The sequence below is a fragment of the Onychomys torridus genome, chromosome 20 (genome assembly GCF_903995425.1).
Source record: "Onychomys torridus chromosome 20, mOncTor1.1, whole genome shotgun sequence".
NCBI classification, from domain to species: Eukaryota; Metazoa; Chordata; class Mammalia; order Rodentia; family Cricetidae; genus Onychomys; species Onychomys torridus.
Window position 1 is genome coordinate 41,783,828 of NC_050462.1, and position 25,103 is coordinate 41,808,930.

At 42.5% G+C, this 25,103-nt stretch overlaps 1 protein-coding gene across 6 annotated transcripts in view; it reads right to left on the reverse strand.

Annotated features, from left to right (window-relative positions):
* Mon2 (MON2 homolog, regulator of endosome-to-Golgi trafficking) overlaps positions 1-24,777 on the reverse strand; it is a 76,717-nt gene extending 51,940 nt beyond the window's left edge. For 2 of the 6 annotated variants that reach the window (XM_036170230.1, XM_036170227.1), the window contains exons 1-7: positions 24,114-24,777; positions 15,824-15,887; positions 6,193-6,320; positions 5,642-5,773; positions 1,984-2,113; positions 1,102-1,196; positions 423-548 (exon numbers count right to left, since the gene is read on the reverse strand). In XM_036170230.1, the coding sequence (XP_036026123.1) occupies positions 423-548; positions 1,102-1,196; positions 1,984-2,113; positions 5,642-5,773; positions 6,193-6,320; positions 15,824-15,887; positions 24,114-24,224 (786 nt within the window). In that variant the 5' untranslated portion in view covers positions 24,225-24,777. Of the gene's footprint in view, positions 1-422; positions 549-1,101; positions 1,197-1,983; positions 2,114-5,641; positions 5,774-6,192; positions 6,321-12,736; positions 12,785-12,816; positions 12,973-15,823; positions 15,888-24,113 lie in introns of those variants that run through there. The other 4 variants (XM_036170228.1, XM_036170229.1, XM_036170231.1 and 1 more) reach the window with 3 other exon arrangements.
* Between the last annotated feature and the right edge of the window lie 326 nt (positions 24,778-25,103).

The window sequence follows — 25,103 nt, forward strand, 5'->3', positions numbered from 1 at the left end:
AAATTTAAACTGCCAGGGGCAAGAAAGACAGGAAGGCAGGAAGACAAGAAGACAGAAAGACAAGACAGGAAGACAGGAAGAGACAGACAGGAAGACAAGAAGGCAGGAAGAGATAGGCAGACAGACAGACAGACAGACAGACAAACACTAAATCAAAATTATGACTGTAACCCCAGTGCTCAGGAGACTGAGGCAGCTGCACTTGTAAAACCCTTGTCAAAAAAGAACAAAAACACCAAGAAAAATGTACCTTCAACTCTCACAGAAAGAACAACCAAATCTCACAAAGCAGTTTGGTCTAAAGCCCAAGGCTATGCATGTCTCTGCATCTTCCAACATGGAAGAAGACATGCTGATTTCTTGACCAATACCTATGAAAAACTAACATTAATTCTGTGACAAGATGACAGCAACCGGCTCACCTGTAAGAAGACTTGTGGAAAGTCATTGAGGACAGACTCTAGCAACTCAAGGCCAAATGTCCGAGTCATTTCGGTCATGCCTACCAGCCAGTAAGGGGCATCAGCATTAACCAACTGACAAAGGTCCTGGGAAATAACCAAACAAGATCACGTATACACTAAGATATGCTTTCCACAACTCAAGTCTGTAAAACTGAAGCAAAAATTCTATTTCTCCTAATAATTAAGCATCAGTAACTCAAATTTTGATAAATACATTCAAAAGATTTTAGCAAACCTCTATAGAAGCATTTAACTATAGACAATAAGCAGATAACTACAGACATTATTTTAATAAAGAATAAACTTCTAATCCTACTGTACTTGAAATGATTGAGTCGTGCCAACTCATGTAAGGTATTGTGTATCAGATTACATTAAGTAGACAGTAAATTTATTACTTAAACTTTTCTCATTAAGGGACTGTTTCTGTAGAATTAACCATCCCTGATATATTTATTTTTCCATTTCCAAGTTTAATTTCACTTCCTTACAGTGAGTCACAGCATTTGACATGTTGGTCAGGCATATAGCAGATGCAGAGGTCTTTCTTCAGTCTTTAGAAATACTTGAATTCTAAAACAAATCCCGCCCCCCCAAACTCCATGCTACAATGGAAATGACTTGTCAGCCGCAATACCTGGAAGAGCATGTATGCGTCTTTAGCACACGGCTTCAGGGTGCTGACAGATCTCCTGTTACTGTTTCCTTGGGCCAGCACTGGCGGCTCCATGTCTGCAATCCAAACAGGTGGGACGGGAGTTCATAACAACCTCCAGCAATCATATACTCTGTTCAAAATCTAGTAATTTCAGAACTATGTCTCCAAAGTGAAAAATTGATATTTTTATATAAAGTACCATAATAATCACACTTCATTTTCTTACATACATTTTAATAAGCTTATTAATTATATTTACACATTTGATTTTCCCAGCTAAATCTGTACTAAATACCAAACATAAAGTTCACTACATAACCATCTCCTCTGCCTTTTACTAGCTTCCAAAGGATGAACTGCTTGATCTACAGCTGTGAGTCAAGGGTTGCACCAGCTAAGAATCAGCTACGGTGGTTTTTCCAGGCTCATAGCATATTTAAAAACAAAACACTAATATGATGTGTACCATTCTCTCGGCTGATGACATAGTCTATGGGCAAAGGTGGTTGATGCCAAGCCCGCGGATCTGAGTTTGATGCCCAGGATCCACATGGTATGAAATAAGAGCTAATTCTCACAATGTATGTATGTATGAGTTATATCATGTGCGTATATGTGTGTATAAATTTTCGGGTGCTTTGTGTTTCTTTGAGACTGTATCTTGGCCTCAAACCTGGGGTCCTTCTGAGGCTAGCTAGGGTTACAGGTGTGCACCAGTACACTTGTCTGCAAAGGAATATAACGGGTAAATTTTCTAGCTTTTGGGCATTATAGCTCACAGGGTGAAAGGTAGCAATGAATGAAGATCAAATCCTGCACTAAGAACCCCTCCCAAACAGGAGGAGGCATGTCACACGTTACCTTTGCGTGGCTCATCTTCAGCCACCATCCTCTCGAAGACGACGGTCACCACCTGCCGGACTGTAGCAGCAGCTGTGTTGTTTGTGATGTTGTCCTTGGTGAAGTGGAGTCGGAAACAAAGGACGATGGCCTGCAAAGCAATTCCTCAGTGTGAGTCAGACTGAAGAGCATGGATGCTAGCTATCGGATGGACACAGTAAGAGAAGTTACTCAGTTAGACTCTGAAAGTCCCACCTTCTTAGAAAATAAAGCTATAAAAGTCCACAGCTGTCTAAGATTAGCTAACATAGTTTGAAATGTGTCTTTCCAAATGTGGGTCATTTAATCTGCATAATAGTGTGTTGTACTTTATTTTCCCAGAATGACTTGCTTAAGTATTCACGTTTATCCTTTCACTAAATCATTAGAGAAGTAGTATGTCAATGACTAAATTAAAACAAATGAAAGTATACTATTATTAAAAAGATGCCACACTCTTCTCTTTAAAAAGCAACTTTAGGAAACTTTCTATATACTAAGTTGTATTCCTTAAGGCGTATCATTTCATGAGCTCTGCCTGACCCATTTTTATCACCCCCAGCATTTCCTTGTGCATCTCCACGGACCATCTCTTCCTCTCCCTGAGCCATGGAGAGCTGTCTGATTGTTTTCTTCACTATTGACCACTCAGCGTTTTCTACAACTTTATATAAAATATTCATGTATTATGGTCTGGCGTCTTTCTTTAGAACCCTATTCCTGAGTGTGTGTGCGCTGTCCTGGGTATCAGCAGGAGTTCCCTTTCTATTACTGAGGAGATTCCACCTATACCTAACCATTCATCTGTTGATGGACATTTGAATAGTTTTCAGTTTGCTGCTACTTTGAATTAGGCTGCTATGAATATTCAAATATAAGTTTGTCTCTGTGAAGACAAACATTTCATTTACATTGAATAAATGTCTTGAATGGCATGGCTAGGTCACAGGGTAACACAGGTTTATTCACTTTTAAGAAACTGCGACTTTTCTAAAGTGATTTACAATCGGTAATACTGTATGAGCGATTTGAGAACTAGGCTGACCTCGGCAATATTTGCATTGGTGGCGTTTACAGAGTGTCACTGTCCTGATGGCTATGGTGGCAGTTCTCACTGCACCGGGAAATGCGGAGGTCAGGAGCCTCTGCCACGCATCTGCTTGATGCTGAGCTCCAATCGTGAAGTGTCTTTAGAATCTGTCAGTTCTTCACCAGGTTATTCTGTCCCAGATAATCCTTTAAAGCTCTTCAGAAGAACACGTGTGCCCTTTGTCAGATCCTGTGATTGTTCTCCTCCTACCCCATGACTCTTTTATGGTTCACGGACCATGAAATTCAAACTTTAAGAAATGGTTGTGCACACCGGTATCACAAAGATCTTCTAAGAGTTTAATAGTTTGAAAATACGTCACTCTTGGAAAAAATATAAAATGCTGTGCCTTATCAACTTATATCAAAAGTTTTAAAAGATTTATTTTTATTTTATGTGTATGAGTGCTTTGCCTGCATGTAAGTACACTGCCTGAAAGCCTTGGCCTCTGCAAAAGCAACTAGTACTCTTTTTTTTTTCCCTTTCTGTAACCCTGGCTGTCCCAGAACTCACAAAGCTCCACCTGCCTCTGCCCCTCAAGTACCAGGATTAAAGGTGTGCACCACCACTGCCCAGCACAACCAGTACTCTTAACCACTTAACCACTGAGCCATCTCTCCAGAGCTCTTACATTCCATTTTTAAATGGCATGGCCTTAAACAGCACGATCATGCTATACTTCAACCTAACAGCACATCATGTTGCCACACGGGAGCTTTCATGCTGATCGATTTTGTATTATACCTTTGTACTTGAATCTGAGCAGCAAACATTTCATTTTCAACAAGGCAGCATACTAAAATAAATAAATCCTCTAATTACCTCTCTCTCTCTCTCTCTCTCTCTCTCTGTGTGTGTGTGTGTGTGTGTGTGTGTGTGTGTGTGTGTCTGGATTCAGGTGCACACAGTGTGCATGGCTATGTGAAAGCCAGTACCACACATCTTGTTTTTGAGATGGGGTCTACCACTGGAATTTGTCTACTATTTTAGACTGGCTTACCAATGATCCTCAGTGTGCTGGGGTGTTTTTAAACTCAACACGCGTTAGAGGGAGCCTCTATTGAGGAATTGCCTCCATCCAGACCGGCCAGTGGGCAAGTCTGTGGGACATTTCCCTGACTAATGGTGGACGTGTAGGCCCAGCACACTGTGGATGGGTTGGATAAGAGAGCAGGCTGAGGAAGCCCTGGGGAACAGGCCAGTAAACAGCATTCCTCCATGGTCTGCTTCAGCTCCTGCCTCACGCTCCCCCTCATGATGGACTGCGACCTGTCAGCTGCTTTTGGCCCTGGTGTTTATCGCAGCAGAAGACAGCTAATGAGGACACCAAGGGTCCCCCTGTCTGTCCCCCACTGACTCATGAGGCACCACACCCAGCTTTGCACAGGGGAGGAGGTAAGGATGCAGCTCAGGTCCCCATGCTCACACGGCAAGTACCGTACTAACGGCGCCGTCTCCCAAGCCCCAGAGCTTCTTTCTTTAGCATGCCAACTGGTGACATTTGATACATTTTCATTATCTTTATTACGAGAATAATTTGATAGCAAGAAACCAAATGGACCTGTATACAAAAACTCTACTTAGTAGAGTATATATGTAAAAATTCTACTTAGCAGACAGGAGCCTAGAAGAACAAAAGAGTTGCCATTAAGTATATTTTCACTATGCTCTAAGCACATCAAATTAGTATCTAGAAAAGATGAACATATAAATCCACTTGAGATATTGTGCATGAGACTGTATACTTCTCTCTTTTATAAACTATCCATCTTTAAAAGCACAAAAATTATGATGAAACTACTGAAAGTGCAAAACAAAGCTGGTGTTGGTGGCGCACGCCTTTAATCCCAGCACTCGGGAGGCAGAGGCAGGCGGATCTCTGTGAGTTCGAGGCCAGCCTGGTCTACAAAGCGAGTTCCAGGCCAGCCAAGGATAAGACTGTCTCAAAAAATGAACAAACAAACAAAAAAGTTCAAAGTACTCTTGAGAATAAAGCATTAGCTGAAGACTGTGCATTTGTTTCTTTCTGTTCTACAGAAATATCTCACGACTTCCAGAACTTCTTCAAGAGCTAACTACATAAGACTTGAACAACTATGAACATTCCAAAGAGGGTGGGAAAGGGGGAAAAATAAAATCCAGCCCTGAAACCTCATCCAGTATAAATGATCGAAGAAGGTTTTTGGCCACCTAAAGAGACAGGCTTGAACTGTTAGTTTACATAATGCACACATGTAAATTAGTTTGAGAATCGGGGAGCAATTACAGAGAAATACCCAAGCCAACACAATTCAAGGCATTTCCCTTCCCCTTCCTTCCCTTCTCCATCCTGCTCTACATTTTCTCCTCTTCTTCCACCTACTATTCAAAACTAAGCAGTGGCCAGAGGTTGGCCAAGCACTGGTGGCTACTAACACGCAATGCTGACCATCACGATCACTGTAGGAAGTTAGTTGCTCTCCATTCCAAGGCACTAGCTTTCTCTTTTAATCGGCTTATTCAAATGCTACCTCTAAGCATTTATAAATACCAATTCAATGTGTTCCTTACCTTGGACAGTGCCTCGTCATGAACTACTGTGTTGGTTGTTAGAAGAACAAGGACTGTTTGAAGCAGCTTAAGTTCTTCAAGGCTGTTCTCCATCAGCTGCCAAAGCATGTTAATTATGTTTCCAGCAGCAGTCTGTGAATCAGGAGATGGAGCACAAAATCAACTCAAATCTGAGAGATGATGAAGATGTTCACAGTAATATTTGTTCTATTTTCCATCATCAAATCAAATATAAACAAAATACATCAATGAGCAACACATTATCAATTTACATAATCTCCATTTTAAAATATGAACTATATTAAATAACTATTCTATGACACTGAAAATTTGCTTGATCCTAAAATCAGCAAGTGTACTTCTGAACAATGCCCTCTTAGGTTACAAGTAACTCAATAAAATATATTTAATCTTTAATGCTAACATTATTTTTAAATTATTCTGCTTTCATAGACCTGCTTCACAGTACACATCAGATAGGCTTCACCCATCCCCATGAAAGCCATTGCTAGGACTCTGAAGAGGCAGTTCAGATAAAATCTTCACACTACCTCAGACACCACTTCATGTGACATGAGTCTCTGAATGGCGGCCAAGCATAGCTGAGTGATCTTCGGTTCCTTGGTGCCACACCCCATTAGGAAAGGCTGCACAACTTCTGAGCTGTTTTCTTTCAATGCTTGATTCAGAAAACATGTAAGATAAATTATTGGATCTAGTCATAATTAGAAATATTTGTCTACATATTTACAATTTATGATGATTCTTTTAATGTAAAATAAACACTCAAATAGAAACAAATAACAAGAATTCAAGTACTTCAGACAGTACAGTCTCCACCTCACCAAAGGCTTCCCAGGTTTTTTCTACCATGGAATTGTGGGGGGCTTCCCACCTGCAAGATACTCTTTGAGGACATGGATTCTCACAAGATCAGAAATTACCATTTCTTCATGTTGTACAGGAGGGAAATAATAAGAATTCGTATTATAGAGCAGCAAGAATTATTAAATCCTATATACATTATGTCTTCCACAGTTCACTAGCACTCTAGATTATTTGTATATGCTATGAATGTAGCTCTAATTTCTTTAAGAAATAAACACATTTTTTAACAACGATAGCATTATTCTTATTATGGAAAGAGAGCTTTAAATTAACTACTTGAATACACAAACTTTTATTCCAAATCTTAACTTCTACCAACTCTAGAAGTTTTAAAGTAGCAACAAAGATATAGAATTCATATAATTAAATTTAATTAACCAATTAAATTTATTACATGAAATTAAAAACTTGCTTAAAGTAAAAAAAGACAAATAAAACAAGTTTGTCACATTCAGAGAAACTTAATAAGTAACATGGAATTCTAAGTAGAGAACATTAAACTTAGGAGTCTGATAACTGTTTTCAAGGAAACAAAACTCACTAATAAACTACATGTATATCTGAGTCATAAGTATTTTTTTCAAAAGAACTCAGAAAAAAAGACATTGATAATCACCACTGAAAGTGAAAAACCACCTCAGCCACTATTTCTTTCTTGTGGTGTTGGCAGTAGCAGGTATGAATTCCCTCTTATGGAGCAAGTCTCAAATTCAACCAGAGAAGAGTTGATTTCACCCTTAACAGCTGTGCCACTATAGCAGAGTTAGGCACGTCCTGCCTGGAAGGCTGGCATTATGGACTGTAGGAGTCTCAGCTAGGAGGAGAGCACTGATGACTTTCCTGCTCCAGCGGCCTGTGCTGCACCTTCCAGCACTGTGATAGCTGGCCACAAGAGAAGAGAAGCTCAGCTCCATTTCCTTACATATCACAACCAAAGTGTGCAGTGTTTTCACCATCGGTTATCACCTAGCTCTGGCGGCAAACGGACAGTGACAAGAGCTTGTATTGTTCTGTGGACTCCTGGCAAACAATTCATAAGGAGGTCCTCACGCCTGGCACTGGGGGCTGTAGAAGTGACATTACCTAGACATTCAGGATATCTCCCTCCGACTCTCCCAACTGCTATTTTCAAACCGCCTTACCAGCGGTAGGTTTCCATATGGGTTTTTCATGTATCCTTAGTTTTGCTCCACCCTGATCTCTTTTCTCCCCATGTTCCTTTGCACTCTGCTCCCCAAACTCCTCATCTGTTTTCATATCATCTATGCTCAGCTCTCCTCCCTCCCTTGAGGCAACCTCCACCCAAATGAACCCTTTTCAGTTTCCTTACACCAGCGACTGTCAATCTATGGGTTGAGAGGCCCTTCCACAGAGTCGCCTAAAGCCACCAGAAAACACAGATGTTTACATTACAATTCCTAACAGCAAAAAATAACAGTCATGAAGCAGCAAAGAAATACTTCTACGGTTGGGGTCACCACAACAAGAGGAACCGGATTAAAGGGACAAAGCATTAGGAAGGTTGAGAACCAATGCTTTATGGTTAAACACACAAATCTAAAGATCTGAAGCTAGGATCCATGAGAGACAGAACATGTGGCATTGTCTTTCTGAGCCTGGGTTACCTCATGCAACACAATTTTTCTAGTTTCCATCCAATTACTTGCAATGTGATTAGTTTTTTATTCCTGTTTTACTTAGTATTTTTGACATTTATCCATGATGTAACAGTTTGTATTTTTTACAATAGCTATGTATCCTGACAAATAAATTTTAGTTTTATACGCTTTCATTTTAAATTAAGACTTTGAGAATTTCATACATGTATACAACATTTTGTTTTGTTTTTGTTTTGATAATATCAACCCTCCACTCTTTCCAACCCCTCCTAAATTCCCCCCTTTCCTGTTCCCCTCCCAACTTCATACCTTTTTCACAGACCACTGGTTCAAATCATTGCTGTCTTTATGTCCTGGGTGTAAGAGCACCCACTGGAGCATGGGCAACCTAACAGAGAGTAAGTACTTCCCTGAAAAACACTGAGCTTGTATGCCGGCTTCAACTGCCTAAGCCCTTCAGTTAGGGCGGGGCTTCCTGAGTCCCTCCTGCAGCCATGTGAGGTTTCTGACTGGCTTGTTCCTACGAACATCTATCTTATGCTGACAACCACAGCCACGGAGAGCGAGCTCATGGGCGCAATGGCCCTGTTGTTTCCAGAGGACATTTTCACAACAGTCTTCGGCAACCCCTGGTTCTCACAGTACTTCTTCCTCTTCTACAATGTCTCCTGAGTGCAGTGGGAAGAGGGTGTAATACATAAGTGCCATTTAGGGATGGATGTCACAGTCACTCATTCTCTGTACTCTGTCTTGGCCCTCTCTATTAATTTACCTGTAAATTTTATAGTTTCATTTTTCTTTACAGCCGAACAAAATTTCATTGTGCATTCTGTACCACATTTTATTATCCACTTAGGACCTAGCAGTGAACGTAGCTACTGCTGATGAGCTCATCTGTCATGATGCTAAGCCATCTTCCAACTATTTATAACTATTGACAAATGCTACTCACTCTCAGCCGCTCTATGTAACAAATGACAGTGAACACAGAGACATGACTGTTCAAGATGCTGAGAACACGTGACTGTTGAGTGCACAGTCCTAACAGGTCACTTACAATACTGTTGCTAAGGCTCAGGGATCATTGTAGAAGATGGGGAGGAAGGAAGTGAGAGGAATATAGGGAGAGGGGCTGTTAAATGCCGTCTTCTGGGCATGGCACGGCCAGCGCAGGCAAGGCTACACAGACTCTGTGGCACCTGCAATAGCCCACACAAGACTGGGCCTGTTGCCGGGTGGTGGTGGTAGTGGTGCACGCCTTTAATCCCAGCACTCGGGGAGGCAGAGGCAGGAGGATCTCTGTGAGTTCGAGGCCAGCCTGGTCTACAGAGCGAGTTCCAGGACAGGCGCAAAACTACACAGAGAAACCCTGTCATGAAAAACTGGAGGGAAAAAAAAAAAATTGGGCCTGTCAAAAGTCAAGTGTGGATTAGGGAGGGGTCACGTGCCCCTACCCCTCCATGTAGAAGTACTGGCTACTGACGGATTCTGGAAGAGGGACGGCAATTATATCTTCTATTGCACACCGAGTTCCAAATCCATGGTCACACAGATGAGCTTAGTTAACTTAGTGAGGTCTCACAAACAAAAACAAACAAACAAACAGCAAGACATCAGTATCTGAACGGGAATTTGTAGGGAAGGAAGGACAGACAGACAAGTTGGGAGCAGACGGGCCATGCTCACTCTGCCGGAGCATCACCAAGTATGTAGCAACCAGGAACCTCTGCGTGTTTATTACGAACGGCACAGGGTGTGGTTGGTTAGTCAGACTCTTGCAGTCTTGGTATGTAAGCAGTTCCACTGTGGTGATCTGGGAGAAGAATCACCATTGCCGCTTTTACCACACACTGGTCAACCTTCCTAACTCCTCTGACCTCTACACATCCCCTCAAAGCTTCCTCCACTCCCCCACTATTACTTTGAAGTTTCCTACCAGATCTGAGAGTTTTCTGGTGGAATACTTGGGATCTCATTTTAGCATAAGGTCATCTGCAAATAGGGCCATTTTGACTTCTTTCTTTTCTGTTTATATCCCCTTCTAGTTCTTTTCCCTGGCTTCTTGCTCTAGCTTTTGAGAACTACACTGATGGAACAGAAGTGGAAAGGAAGAGTGGGCATCCCAGCCTGGCTCCCAGCTTGAGAGGAACTGCGCTCATCTCCCCCGGTTGGCACAGTGTTGGCGCCAAGGTTGTCACAGATCACCTTCATTATGCTGAAATGCGTTCCTTCTCGTCTTTGTTTATTTAGTTTGTATTTCACTGAGAACATTGGCTTCTATGTTCACCAGAGAAAGTGGACAAGAGTATTTTCACTGATCCTTATGTGCAGTTCTTAGCCAGTGTTGTATCAGGGTAGTGTTAGCTTCATAGAATGAGTTTGCTGTAGTCACATCTTAAGTTTTATGGTGCACACTGGATTGAGCTAATTATCACTAGCAAAGTTTTCACCAAATTGTGTTGTGCTTAAACACACCTAAAATAAACTACTGAGGATCAAACTCCCGAAGTTTGAACCCATACCAGCTACTTAGCTGTACTGGACCAAACTACCTTTTTGCTTCCCACTGATCCTTCCTCTGCTGGCCATGATGGTCGCAGAGACCCCCAGCACTTAAGCACAGATGGAGTGTGCATGAGACATCTTCATTTTCTTTGCTAGGGATAGGTGGTGGCTGTGAGGCCAGCAGGGCTACTCCTTTCACAATAATCTTGTAGTTCTTGGAGGAAATGCTGTGAGCAATCTCAATACAGTAACATTTGCTGCACGTCAGACTTTGCACTTCTGGAATCCACTAAACAGCACGTGCTTTGTTTTCCTGTTGCTCTTAAAGCCAGTGTTAGGCATCAAGATCTGGCCCCTAAATCTTCTCCACACCTTACTACCAACAGTTCTGCCTTTCTTCCAGCTACATCTAACTGTGACACAGCCGTTTGACTAGTGCCCCATGAACCTTTTTTGACAATGGGGGACTTCACCAGAAGTCTGAAGGCAATGAGACCAGAGAAAGTCCTTTTTCAGACTTTATGATCAGCCAATGCTGCCTGTGCATACCCAAGTAACATCAGGCTGGTTTAGGCCTCATGTTTTTGTTAAGCCATCCAACACTACATTTGTCTGGCTAACACCTCCCTAGGCTTTCAGACCCAGCTTTAGATTTCCAAACTTGCTTAGGTGCTTCCCCTAAGCTGCTGTTAACAACCCTTGTATATTTTCATTTTGGCATTTGGTGTACAGTATTACAGTACCAGACTGTAATAGATTCATCCATAGCAAGATACTAGGTCCAAAAAAGAAAGAAGAAACCTGTGTGTGTAGGGATATCCCTATATTTGTTGTTATTTAGTTTTTATAAACTAAAGATGACAAAATTTATGAACTTAAAATAATTGTAACATAAAATTAAAATGTGAGAAAAACAAGGAAGAAGTCAGGCAGTGGTGGTACACTCCTTTAACTCCAGCACTTGGAAGACAGAGGCAGGCAGATCTCTGAGTTTGAAGACAGCCTAGTCTACAGAGTGAGTTCCAGAACAGTGAGGACTACAGGGAGAAAACCTGTCTGAAAAAACAAAACAAAACAAAAAAACCAAACAAACAAACAAACAAATGAACAAAAACAAATCACCACACTAGAGGCAATTTTAAGAGACTCACTTACATTACATGATGCAATTCAAAGCCTACATTAAGGAAGGATTTAGTATTCCCATGTAATGTGATAAACAATACAGTCTAAGAAGGAACAAGATGCTGGCTCTAGTTTTGGAAAGACGTCATCTTAGAAGGGAAGTTACTGGCAGAGGGAAACAAGAGAAGAAGAGGAGAGTGAACGGATGAATGACGCCGTGAGTGGAGACCACGGAGAGACAGCAGCCATCTTCTTCCTGCTGGGAGGCCTCTGCAATGATTGACTTATTAAGACTATGCTGCTGCACGATCCAGTCTACAGATGGGAGACCAGTACAGCTCAAGAGATGGCTCAGCAGCTAAGACTCTGGCTCTGTTCCCCAGATGGTGGCTCCCAAGTGCTTCTGACTACAGTCCCAGGGGATCCAATGCCTTTTCTAGCCTTCTTGGGCATCAGGTATGCACATGGTACATATACATACATGCAGGTAAAACATTCATACACATAAAATAAACTTTTAAGACATCACAAATGCATATATTGATAAAACTATACTAAAACAAACAAATTGCTCTTTATGTCAGAAAAAATTCTGAAGTATATTTACTCGTTTCTACTTATAGACTGTTTAGTGATTAAGGCTATGTAAATAGGAGAAGATATGAGAAATGAACACAAATCACAGATAATGATTAAGTTTTTACATGTATACTGACAGTAGTTGAAAGCAGCCATGATAGATGTAACCATTAGGGTTTGGGTTAAGAGTTAAATATATACCTTTTAAAGATATTACAGCTTCATAGATTTCCTGCTAAAATTACACACTAAAAACAGAATATGTAATTGTAGGTTACACATGCCTTCTCGGTTTCTAGTAGCTTGTAATCTAGGAGAATAAATAATTTGTCACACAGCAGTCAAGGGTAAGATGACGCATTTGGCTATAACTGCAAACCTTTCCGGTGTTCTCTTGTCCTCGAGGCTCTAAGGAAGGAGCAGATAAAGACCTCCACGTGTGATCAGTGCTGACATTACCTGGCATAGCATTTCCACTCATGTCAGCATGCATGACAGCAGTGAAGACAAAGAGAAGTAAACATTAAAGAGGATGCTGAGAAAGGAGCAGGAGATAAGGCAAAGGCTAATCCTGAAATGCAAGTCACCTTCCCCTGAAGCTAAGCAACTACAGCTGACTAGAAATGGTGCTGAGCATCATTAGTAGCTTTGATGATCCGAAGTCTACCTTCACCACAACTCTTCATGGTTTCTAGACATAAAGAAACATAGAAAGAACTCAACATTCTGGCTCATTGGCCTGTCCTCAATTGTTTGGAATCATTGGCATTTGTTGCAGGACAAAATTAGTATCCCATAATCTCATGCTTTATAAAGAAATAAAACTTCTCAGGGAATTAAAATAAAAAAATTCTTTCAGTATTAACTGTATTCTGAACTAACTAGATAATTTAGAAAGTATATCTATACTGACCAGCTATAAGAACCTTTGATTTCAAAATGATATCTGTCTATATCTGTAGGCATCAACTGGTTTAAAAATGCTTAGGTGAAGTTTAAATGCTAATATATCTCCTTAAATAGCTGGCCTTGGAGAATATGGAGATTAAAGTGTAAAGATCTGTGATGCGAATATGGCTACATGTTTTACAAGGTAATCAAGAATCTAGCTACATATTAAAATGTCTTATTCTTTAAAAATTGCATTGCATTTATTTATAAGTAAGTGTGTGTGTATGTGTGTGTGTGTGTAGGGGTGTGTGTAGGGGTGTGTAGGGGTGTGTGCTTGCCACAGCACACATATGGAAGGAAGACAATAACTCGAAATAGTTGGTTCTTTCCTTTCACCATGTGAGTCTTAAGAATGGAACCAAATTCCTCAGGCTTGGGACAAGCACCTCAATCCTCTTAGCCATCTCGATGACTCTAAGATGTCTTATTTTTCATTAAGCTTAATTCATGAGATACTTCACTCTGTATAGAATAGTAGAATACATAGTGATTCTCTGAAGTTCTTCTATCAGTTATAAGACCAATGCAAACTACTGTTGGAGAATTATTAAGGATTTGTTATAAGCAATGATAGTAGCAAAGGTAAATATTTTACAATGATACTTTGATTCAACTGTACTAAGTCTCCAGGTCATAAATTACCTTTAAACATGCACTTCTTCACAGAGAATAAGTCGTCAGCCCACCCAACATGCACCTCCCCAAACCTACTTGCCCACTCTTCCAGTCCCAAACACATACAAATACACTTTACCCTCCACACTGCTACCCTCCTCCACACACCCGGACAGCATATTCCCTGCTGTGAAAAGTGTCACAAACTACTTGGAGATTTTAATAAACTGTTAAATAACAAGGGAGAAACTATGGGAGAAAGATACAATTTAGGAAAACTAACCCTAATGACAAGTTTCTAGTCAAGCTGAGAAGCCCAACGGTGATCTACTCTTGTCCAAGGTCTTTATTTATTTCATTTGGTAATGGGATGACATCTCTAAATTAGGAATTCTTTTCTGTTTGTTTTTGGGTTTTTTGTTTGTTTGTTTGTTTGTTTGTTTGTTTGTTTTGAGACAGAGTTTCTCTGTGTAGTTTTGGTGCTTGTCCTGGATCTCGCTCCGTAGACCAGGCTGGCATTGAACTCACAAGATTTGCCTGCCTCTGCCTCCCGAATGCTGGGATTTCTGGGACTAAAGGCATGCACCATCACCACCACCCAGCTAAAGTAGGGATTCTTAATGTTTAAATTTCAAGTTTATGTTACAGAGTATAATATTTAAACTGTGTGACCAAGACTGCCTTTCTGGTATTCTAGCTGAGAGGCAAGGCACTGAGGGAGCTGGAAGACAGTGGGCCCCGGGAAGCGAGCAGTGGTGGAATATAGAGCACGGAGAGTGGCAGCCAGTGTGGAAACCCTGGCACTCTGCAAACTCCCCGATTCAGATCCGATCCGATGCTCAGCAAGACCTTGACCTCTGCATCCTTCTCTGCCGAGTAAGACACCAAGTAAGACAATGACACTCCCCTAGGAGACTTTCAGTCCACCTCCCCCATCATCGTTACTGTGGCAAGGACAGAAGGGACCACAGAGGAAAGAGCAGAAGGGAGAAGGGAAGCCATGACACAGAGAAGCTCAAAAGTCCTTCCTGAAAACCAAGTCCAATAAAGACCGGAGACACGAAACAGGCCAACCCTCCACGTTCTTGCTTTTCTATCTCCCGAGGACGGTCCCAGGACTCAGAGTGTATGTCACTACTTCTGTACACAGCACTACTTTATTAACTGTCTCCATTCTACCTCAGAAACAGTTTGGAAGATGTGTTCAGAACCAACCCGTCAATCAATTCAGCACAGAAATAGTAAGTGAGTACTTTTTATGGGTAAAGTGTGTCAGCTGAGGAGTACGGTGGGGAAAGAAAATTGGAGTAAGAAAATTCTTCACAGGGATTGAGAGCACCGACTGCTCTTCCAGGGTCCTGAGTTCAACTCCCAGCAACCACATGGTGGCTCACAACCATCTAACATGGGATCTGATGCCCTCTTCCGTTATGCAGGCATACACACAGACAGAACACTACACATAATAAACAAATAAATCTCTTAAATAGAAAATTCTTTACTCTAAGGAACTGGTAGCTTGTATTAGACTTCTCATTTTAAGGAGCTTTTATTTAATTAAAAAAGTTTTTTTAATTTTTTAAGTTTTTTTGACTAAGGTTTCTCTGTGTAGCCCTGCTGTTCTGGAATTCTCTCTGTAGACCAGGCTAGCCTTGAACTCACAGAGATCCACCCGCCTCTGCCTCCCAGTGCTGGTGGATTAAAGGTGTGTGCCATAGTATTCACCTCTGGGAAATATAACCCGTTCACAATTTAGGAACAGTCACATGTCCTATATCATTAATAACACATTAAGGCACAGAAAGATGATGCTACAAAAAACCGATGGCTTCCTTTTAAGGGCTACTTTAACTAATAGTAAAATTTTCACTAATTATTGAATTTATATGCAAAAAATTACCTGCCAAAATTTCGGTGTTTCTTGCAGCTATTGTTTTAACTTTTATTATTCCAGATTCAGCAGCCTGTAGGAACAAAAATAATTAGAAAATAAAACTTCTTACAAACATGAATTATGGTGCGAAAATTAAAAAAAAAAAAAAAAGAAAAGCACAAATAGCCACTATCATCTTTATTCTTAAAACATTAGAGTCCAGTTTGGGACATGCATAAAACATAACAAACTGCACTTTACTTGATACCCGGCTCTGCCTTGAGGCAGACCTGGAACACCTGGAGCAATGTATGGAATTCCATATTCAGACAATAAAACCAACAAAAATCAACGAGAAGAACAAGACTCTTCTTCCCCTCCTTGCACGCACCTCCCCTCTCCACCTCAAACCCCAAAGCCCCAAGACCAAGTACCATCTTGAACTAATAGGGGCCAGTCCTACTTTTTCCTTTCTATATTTTAAAGATTTATTTTCTTTTATTTATGTGTGTGTGTTTCTGGGGAATCACAGAGGCCAGAGGGAAGCACTGGGTCACTTGGAGCTGGAGTTCCAAGTGCTTGTGAGACACCTAATGTGGGTGCTCCGATCTAAACTCAGGTCATGAGCGTACATGAACATCTCACACACACACACACACACACACACACACACACACACACAAAAGGGAACAAGAAAAAAAATCATCCCTAAATGCAAGGAATCAACAAAAAAGACTATTTGCTATTTTAGGTATTAATATTAGACCTACTTCATCATTCTCCAGTTTTTACAACTAAATTATTATCCAGCAAAGTACTTGAAATTTTACCCTCATTGACAACATGTATTGCTAGAAATTTTTACTAAAAATGTTTATTTGCAAAACACAACTATCAAGGTCCCCTGACCCCAACTGCTGTAGTCTTACGCCATGCCCCATTAACCCTAGCATAGCCTACCTAATCTAGAGGTTCCTGGAGAAAATGGGGTCTCCAGAGGCAGGTCTCCATCTCCCTCTGGGTGTGGCTGGGTGTGGCGGCTAGCCACTACTCACTAACCTACACTCACTAAGAGGCTGGACTGCAGCCAGTTCTGAGCCAGGGTCGGCTACACGGCAGACACTAGCTCCAAACAAAACAACAACAACAAACAGGACTGGAGAAATGGGTGAGCAGTGACGAGCAGTGGCTATTCTTGCAGAGGACCTGGGTTCAACAAAACCATCTGGAGCCCCAGTTCCAGGGGATACAACCGGGAATGTGACTATACCTGTGTCTTTAGTCTAGTAAAAGCCCTTATACTACTAATGCTTACCACACTGCCTTTAAAATAAGTAGCTACATAATAAAGGTTTCTAAATGAAAAGTTAGCATAGTATAGAAATTCAAACTCACTTAAAAAGTGGGAAATAGGAGGGGATTTACCGGCTCACTGACCCCCAGATTCACAAGGTCACCAGATCTAGTTTATTTCTGTCACTTTCCTGCCTGTTGTGTGATGGATTCATTCTCAAGCGTCTCCAATCTTAGCAACAAAATAACTGCAGCTACTCAACACCTCAGAAATCCTATGACTCTATCTACAGAGAGCAGAGGCTCTTTCAGTAGATTCTGACATAGAAGCCCCACCCCCTTTCTAACTAGGAGTATGCATTAGCATTATGTGAATTGGGCCGCATTGGGGAGAGGGGTGGAATTTCTTTTTAAATGTGTATAAGTGTTTTGCCGGCATGTTTACCTACAGAGGTCAGAAGAAACCTGATGCTGGAAATGTTGGAAACCCTGGAACTGGAGTCACCAGTGGTTGTAAACCACCATGTAGACGCAGGGAACCAAACCTCAGTGCAAGGGCAACGAGAACTCTTAACCACTGAGCCCTTTCTCCAGCCCCAAAGTGGGTGATGTTGGGAGTTTCCGGCTGGAGCCCCATTCCAAGCTCCGCCCAGATGTTCAGCTCCTCCCATTCCAGGTCCCACCCAAAGAAAGACAGCCAAGCAGCCTGACCCCGCCCCCTGCCCCAGGGTATTTAAGGCTCCCTATGTGGAAGTAACCTGGTGGTTCTCCTCTTCCCCTGAGATCACCCTGGAACACTTTGCTCAGATTAAAATCCAGACTTTAGACTTTAATCTTGATTGGCTTATTGCATTGGTGGTGCTACCCACTACCAGTGGTATTTTTTACTTATCAGAGATTATTCAAACTAGATTAAGCAAACCAAAGCACTCAGTAGATAGGAATTAATTAGTTCATCTAAATCCAGAAGGTTCTGTGTGGAGAATGTCAACTACCAATGAAGAAAGGATACAATGTATGCTACAGAAGGGATGAACATGCCAATTACTACAACTACTACTAATGAGTTTTTTTAAGGTTTATAAATCAGGCATGGTGGCACATGTCTACAGTCCCACCAGGTGGGTGATGGAAGCAGGAGGATCAGGAGTTCCAGGCCGTCTGGAATACATGACTGTTTAAAAAATAAACAGGTGGCTTTCTTTACATGCTGCTTCCTATCATAAAAACTCATGCTTCTGCTTTTAATAAACATATCTTCTGCAACTCGTGAGAAAAACAATCTAAAATTAGAACCAAAATTTCAAAATCCCAAATTAATTATTCATAGACCACAACACTGAAATAAAGTTAAAAAATGTGAAATTTAACTTACTGCCACCTTAGATAATAATATAAGTATTCATGAGACACAAAGGAAGTATGGGGATGCCCTGGAAACTTTTTCCATGTCAGGTAAATGCTAAGACGCAAAGTCAAATACACACTTGGGAGTATTGAAAAGATATAGAATATCCCCTAAAGGACAATATGCTTATAAAAGAATTACTACATTGAAACCAATAAAATATTCTTCCATAACATTCAACTAGTCTACAAGTATGGTTTCAAAAACCACGTATGACATTTTATTCCAAACCCATGGTTTCCAAGAAATAAAACTTTATTACGTAAATGGAAGACTAGAAAGCAGGGGATATGTAGATGGCTAAAAATATCCATGTGATATGCCTTTCTCTTTCCCGTCCTTTTCCTGAAATTTTAAACTTCAATAAAGGATCTAGTTAGCACTGGCTAGAAAGATAGATAAGATGAAACAGAGATCCTTTAGGATTTACTTATAAAAGGGGGGAAAAAAACCTCAAAACTATAATAGAAGATAAAATGTAAGAGAGTTATAGGCAATAACTTACACAATAAGCTTAAGTTAAAAAAAAAGAAAAAAAAAGCAGAGGAAAGCACTAGACAGAGAAGCCTTCCAGACTGGGAGGAACTTTTACCCAACACCCAGCTCCCGTTTGGCACACAGTTAAGTGTTTAAAATTATCTCATGAATGAAGGAACAGATGAGGAATGAAATCAGAAAATTACCTGTGAATTTAGTTCACTTAAATGATAAACGGGTTGGGAAGGATTTCAGGTAGGATTACTACCTGATAGAATTCTGACTGGGGGGTGTAGGGGGGTCAATTCCACACTAGAACAGTAACCTCAGAATGAAAGGTGAAGCAAGGGCACCTCTGAAGACGCCACATGATCACATGATCACTGCCTAAACGGAGTGGGTAAGGATGAGGAAGCCAGAGAGGAGAGTTAGGAAGATAAGGAGGTATGAAATGCCATCCCAAGAAATTTAATCATCACATGGTAGCACCCAAGAGTTTCTGAGTGAGTGCTAAGTGTGCTAATTTATTTGCTTACGTCATTGATGTGCATCAAAAGTCAGACATAAAATTAAAACCTGGTGTAGGGATATAGTACATGAGAAAACAGAGAAGAAAAACAAAAACAAAACAAAACAAAAACAAAAAACCAGAAACTACCAAAAGCAGCAAGAGAGAAAAGACAGGCAGACAGGAGTAGAAGTAACAGTGAGAACCACCAGTAACAAGTCAAAGGGCTGGGGAGCAAGGGCTGGTTGTAGCAGAGCACAGTTCCGTGACAAGAAGTTCTTTGCATCTGCACTGTGCGGAAGATCTTCCAGTAAAGGTGCCACACGGGCCGGTGCAAACACAGATGTACGCTCACAACGATACCAGGATGCACGACACAGATAGAGCCGCTGGCATCATGCTAAGGCCAATAGCAAGAGGAGCAGGCAGTACACAGAATGAAGCAAGGTCTGAAGACGAACCAGGATACACTCACATATAAAGAACAGGACTCCTGAGAGAGGAGACACAGGAACAGTGTGCTACAAAATCAAAATGAGAAAGCGTCAGGGGAAGGGACGGTCAGCAGCAGTAAGTAATGACACGGACAGGTAACGGGAACAGTGGCATTTGTAGGCTGCTGTTAGGAGGAGAGAGGATTTAGAGATGGGTACACAGCTTTGCTATCTCGCTGAGCCCCTCTGAACCTCCTCATGTGTAAAATGAAGTACTGATTTATTTTATTCTCTTCTTTTTCCTTTGAGACAGTGTCTTGGTATGTAGCCCAGGCTGGCCTCAAACTCAGAGCTGCCTGCCTCGGCCTCCCAAGTGCTGTGGTCACTCTACACCCAGCTCCTGTTTCTTCTGAGATGGAATCTTGTGATGTAGCTCAGCCTGGTGTTGAACTTGAGATTCTCCTGCCTCGGCCTTCTAAATGCTAGAGTCTGGTGTGCTGAGCTATAAAACATTTAACGTGGTATGTTGTAAAGGTTATATTTTATTTAATCCAGTTAACTTCATGAAATCAAAGGCAGTTTCTATTTCTGTTTGCTTTGCCATGTTTTGCACTTACGAGACTAGTAATTGCTCTGGACTTTACCTATCAGCACCATCTACTTCGGGCTTGGTAGACAATAAGCTATCCCACAGAAGAGAGAGAAAAAGGACTCAAGATGATTTTAAGCCATAGACAGTGTCTTTTATTTCTATGTCATCAAAGCACAGTGCCATTCAGTAATCAGCATAATGCAAATACTTAAGTATTTGTCTCTAGTCTTATGTATTTCAATACATAAAGCACGAATTTACTCTATTATTCTTAGGAGAGAAAGAACACCTACCAAGGGGGAAATAACGGTGCACTAAAAACACTAGACCAAAACAGCTCACAGCCAGGCATGGCTACATTATCCAACCGCCATTCTTCATTGTGAACGGTCCTGAAAATGAAATCGAAATCCACCCAGAGAGCCAAGAACCTCAGCCTCAGATCCAAACCAAAGAACACACACACATAAGACCCTCCCGTGGCAATAAAAGGCCTTCTGTTGCCAGGTCTCAGCAGCCACCAACTGACACAGAACAAAAACTGCACTGGACAACTATGCCCCAGGGTACCAACCTCTGGTTTAGACACAAGCCTTAGCCAGAGTGCCGATGAACAGCACAAAGCTTGAAAGCACACAGCCTGGTTTGTCATTTATGCTTCACCAAGTCTGTGCCAGTACAGAGAGGAGAAGACGGCTCCCTAGTAAAGGTGCTTATCAGCAGGCCTGTGTGTGCATCCCGTGTGTGCGAGGTGCCAGTGAAGGCCAGAGAGGGCACCCGGTCTCCTTGAATTAGAGTTACAGAGAGCTCAGAGTCATCATGGGTGCTGGGAATCAAGCTGGGGCCTCTGGAGGGCAGCAGTGCTCTTAACCAAGTAAGAACCCTCACTCAGCACATCCTCACGGAACATGAACCAGAGACAAGATCACTATTAGCAACAGTCACAAGAATGACTCTTGCCATCACTGCAAAGGCTAGGAGCCGTTACTGTGGGGCTCTCTGGCCGGCGATTAAATAAAAAGTAATCAAAGTGCGGGATTAGGAATGGAGTGGGTTCTAGAATATGTAAGTTACATATTGGAACTTTAAGAATAAAAATAAAAATACCACAGTATATAGCAGCTAAATTCTTAAGGTAACCCAGAGGCCTACAACACAGAGGAACCACAGTTCTTTTTTTGTTCGTTTGTTTTTTTGAGACAGGGTTTCTCTGAGTAGCTCTGCAGCCTGTCCTGGAACTCATTCTGTGAACTAGTCTGGCTTCAAACTCACTGAGATCCGCCTACCTCTGCCTCCCAAGTGCTGGGATTAAAGGTGTGTACCACCACCGCCCAGCAAGTCACAGTTCTTAATAAACTAGGATTTGATGTTTCAAAACAAGAAAATTTTTTTCCAATAAAAATTTTCTTCCTCTCTCCCTCTTCCCCTCCCGTGCGTGCGTGTGTGTGTGTGTGTGTGTGTGTGTGTGTGTATGTGTGTATGTGTGTGGTGTGTGTGTGTGTGTGTGTGTGTCCAGGAGAGATGTTTCTACAGGATCTCAAACTCATGCCCAACCTCCTGGGTGCTGGAATTACAGGTGTGACCCATAATACCTGGTAAAACACCCTAATTCTTTAAAATTACTTGCTATAACTTTCAACAGAAAGATGATATAGAAACAACAGAGAAAATAAACACCGAAGCAAATTAGTGGTTATCTGAAATAAAACATAGTATCTTCCTCAAAGTGATACATCTGGTCTTTATTCTGGGTAGTAGCTCATTAAAGAAATTGGAATTTGTTGAAGACAGGTTCTGCAAATCACTCACAGAAAAGTTAAAGATTCCTTAGAAGTCTAAATTATAAACTTTACCAGTCAAGTTCTAATTACAAAACTTTATAATAAGGATAAATATAGTTTTAAGTGGGAAAATATGAACTCACTTGGTAATTTTTAATAGCAAAGAGTATGTTAAACTGAAGGTATGCTAAGCAACAACATTCACTAGGAATAAAAATTAACTACTTTTACAGTATCATTGAGCTACATTATTTCTTTTTAATTTTTTTTTAGATTTATTCATTGTGGTGATATATTTTGTACCCTAATAAACTTGTCTGAGGATCAGAGGACAGAGCCCCCCACTAGATTAGACTTACAAGTCAGGCAGTGGTGGCACACACCCTTAATCCTATCACTTGGGAGGCAGAGATCCATCCGGAACTCTCTGAGTTCAAGGCCACATTGGAAATAGAGCCAGGCAGTGGTAGCACACACCTTTAATCCCAGGAATGTCTGAGCAGAGAAAGGTATATAAGGGGAGAGGAAAACAGGAACTCACTCTCTTTAGGCTGAGGATTTCGTAGAGGTAAAAACTACTGACTGGCTGCTCTGCTTCTCTGATCTTTCAGCTTTCACCCTGATATCTGGCTCCAGGTTTTTTATTAAAAGACCATCTAAAATGTGAACAATTCATTATTGTCTTATGTATATGAGTGATTTGCCTATATGGTATGTTTGTCAAGCATGTGTATGCCTGGTGTCTTCAGAGGCCAGAAGAGGGGGTTGGATCCCTTGAAATTGGAATTACAGATGGTTGTGAGCCACCAGGTCAGTGCTGAGAGTCGAACCCAGGACCTCTGGAAGAGCAACAAGTGCTCTTAACAGCTGAGCTAGCTCTCCAGCCCCCTAAACTCCATTATTTCAAAAATGTGAAAGGACATAGTTTTTAAAATATTTCAACGAAAATCTTAAAAGGGAAAAAAAGGTCAGGGACGGCTGAATTAAATAGTGATTAAATTAAAATTTTCAATTCAGCATTTGGAAAATATTATAAGCATATTTTAAGTTGAGCTTTTTTACTGATACTCTTTTGAGGGTTTTCCACCATCCTCCTCATCATCATCATTTTGGTTTTTTAGGACAAGGTCTCTTTATGTAGCCCCGGCTGTCCTGGTGTCCTCTCTCTAAGTCATCCGCTTGTCTCTGAGTGCAGGGAAGAAGAGTTTGGCCACCACACCTGGCCTCCCATAATCTTATAAAACCAGATTTTAACTCTCTTCTACAGCTGAAAAAAAACAAACAAACGAAACTCAAGGACCCAAGAAGCTATATTCAGGTGCATTTGTTTTTAATCCAAACCAAAGCTTCCCACTAGAATATTGCTTGTAGATGGCCTAAGACAGTTACTGTGGGCCTTGACCACTTGCGGTAAATTATGTGCTCTAGTTTATTAAGGCTATGAGATTGAGAGTTAAGCTGCATAACAGTCAAGAAGGAAATGTTTCCCAGTGAGTGATAACACACACTATGGACATGTACGTGTGGAGTACACATTCCGCCACAGTGCCGGATTCTAATTTTTAGCAGCCGTACACCTGACTCAGTTCAACCAAAGCGGCTCACTCCAGGAACTTCATTCCGAAATAAACATGACAGGAGAAAAGGAGGAAATCGCATCCCCTTAAGAACTCTCAAAGGAAACTTACAAACAGCATTCATTGGTCAATCACCCACTGAAACCTGCTGGCGGAATGAAAATCAGGCGTAGGGCCGGGGGAATGGGGACACGGGTCTGATAGGTGTGCTCCTTTGCCTTTGCCCCTGACGTCGTCTGAAGCATACCTCCTTGACAGGTGGGAATTTCTTCTTGCATTCTAGTGACAAGGCCCGCAAGTCGCTCTGCATGTTCTCCAGCAGCTTCTTCACAGCCTCGGGGCTGTTGGTGCCGGACATGGTCCCCCCAGGTCCTGGGCGATCAGGGAACCGCACGACCAAGCTAGCTGGCACTGTCAGCTCCCGGGGAGGCGGGCAGCGAGCCGGCGGCCCCTCAGCCTTCCGCAGCAGCCCGAGCCCGGGGCTCCGCGGGCGCACGGCCGGGCCTGGGCTGCGCCCCCGAGGCGTGCCCGAGAGTCCCCCCTCCGCCGCCCCGCACCACCGACGGCTGCTCGCCGAGATCCGTCTACCGCCGCCTGAGCCGCCGTGCCGCCCCGCGAGGCTCCACCGGCACCGGCTCGGGAGCCCACCAGGAGTGCCGGTCCCTCCCGCCGCCGCGGGGCCCGGCCACGGCGGGCGTCGTCACCGGCCGAGCTGGCCAGAAGCTTCAGCGATGCCCTCCCCGGCTGCCCAGACTCGCCGACGCCATTAGCCGAGTCGCCCACAATTCCGAGCGCGGCCCCCGGACACGTCAGCCGCACTTCCGGGCTCCGGGGCCCCGCCCCCGCCCGGGCCAATCCGGAGGCGAGCCGCCGGAGGGGCGGGGCCGAGCCAGGGAGCCTGGACCAGCTCCAGCTGGCGAGCGAGGGCCCCGCCCCCGGCGTCCACGCAGGTGGCCGGCACAGCTGCGCAGGCGCGTCGTGCTTCCTCTTCCCTGGCTGGTGGTAACCTGGAGAGAGCTGGGGATGCTCCTCGGGGCGGGGCGGGGCGGGGCGGGGGGCTGTCTCTCTGCGTGTGTTTGTGTTCCATTCTCTTCTGCTTATAAATATTTGCTTCGTTTCGCATGAATTTGTCTCGTCCCTCCCTCACTTCTGCCGCCTTGGCACTCCCCGCCTTATAACACAAATCAACATCTCGCTCCGACCTTTCCCTGAAGACCTGCGGAGTTGTACAAAGCGC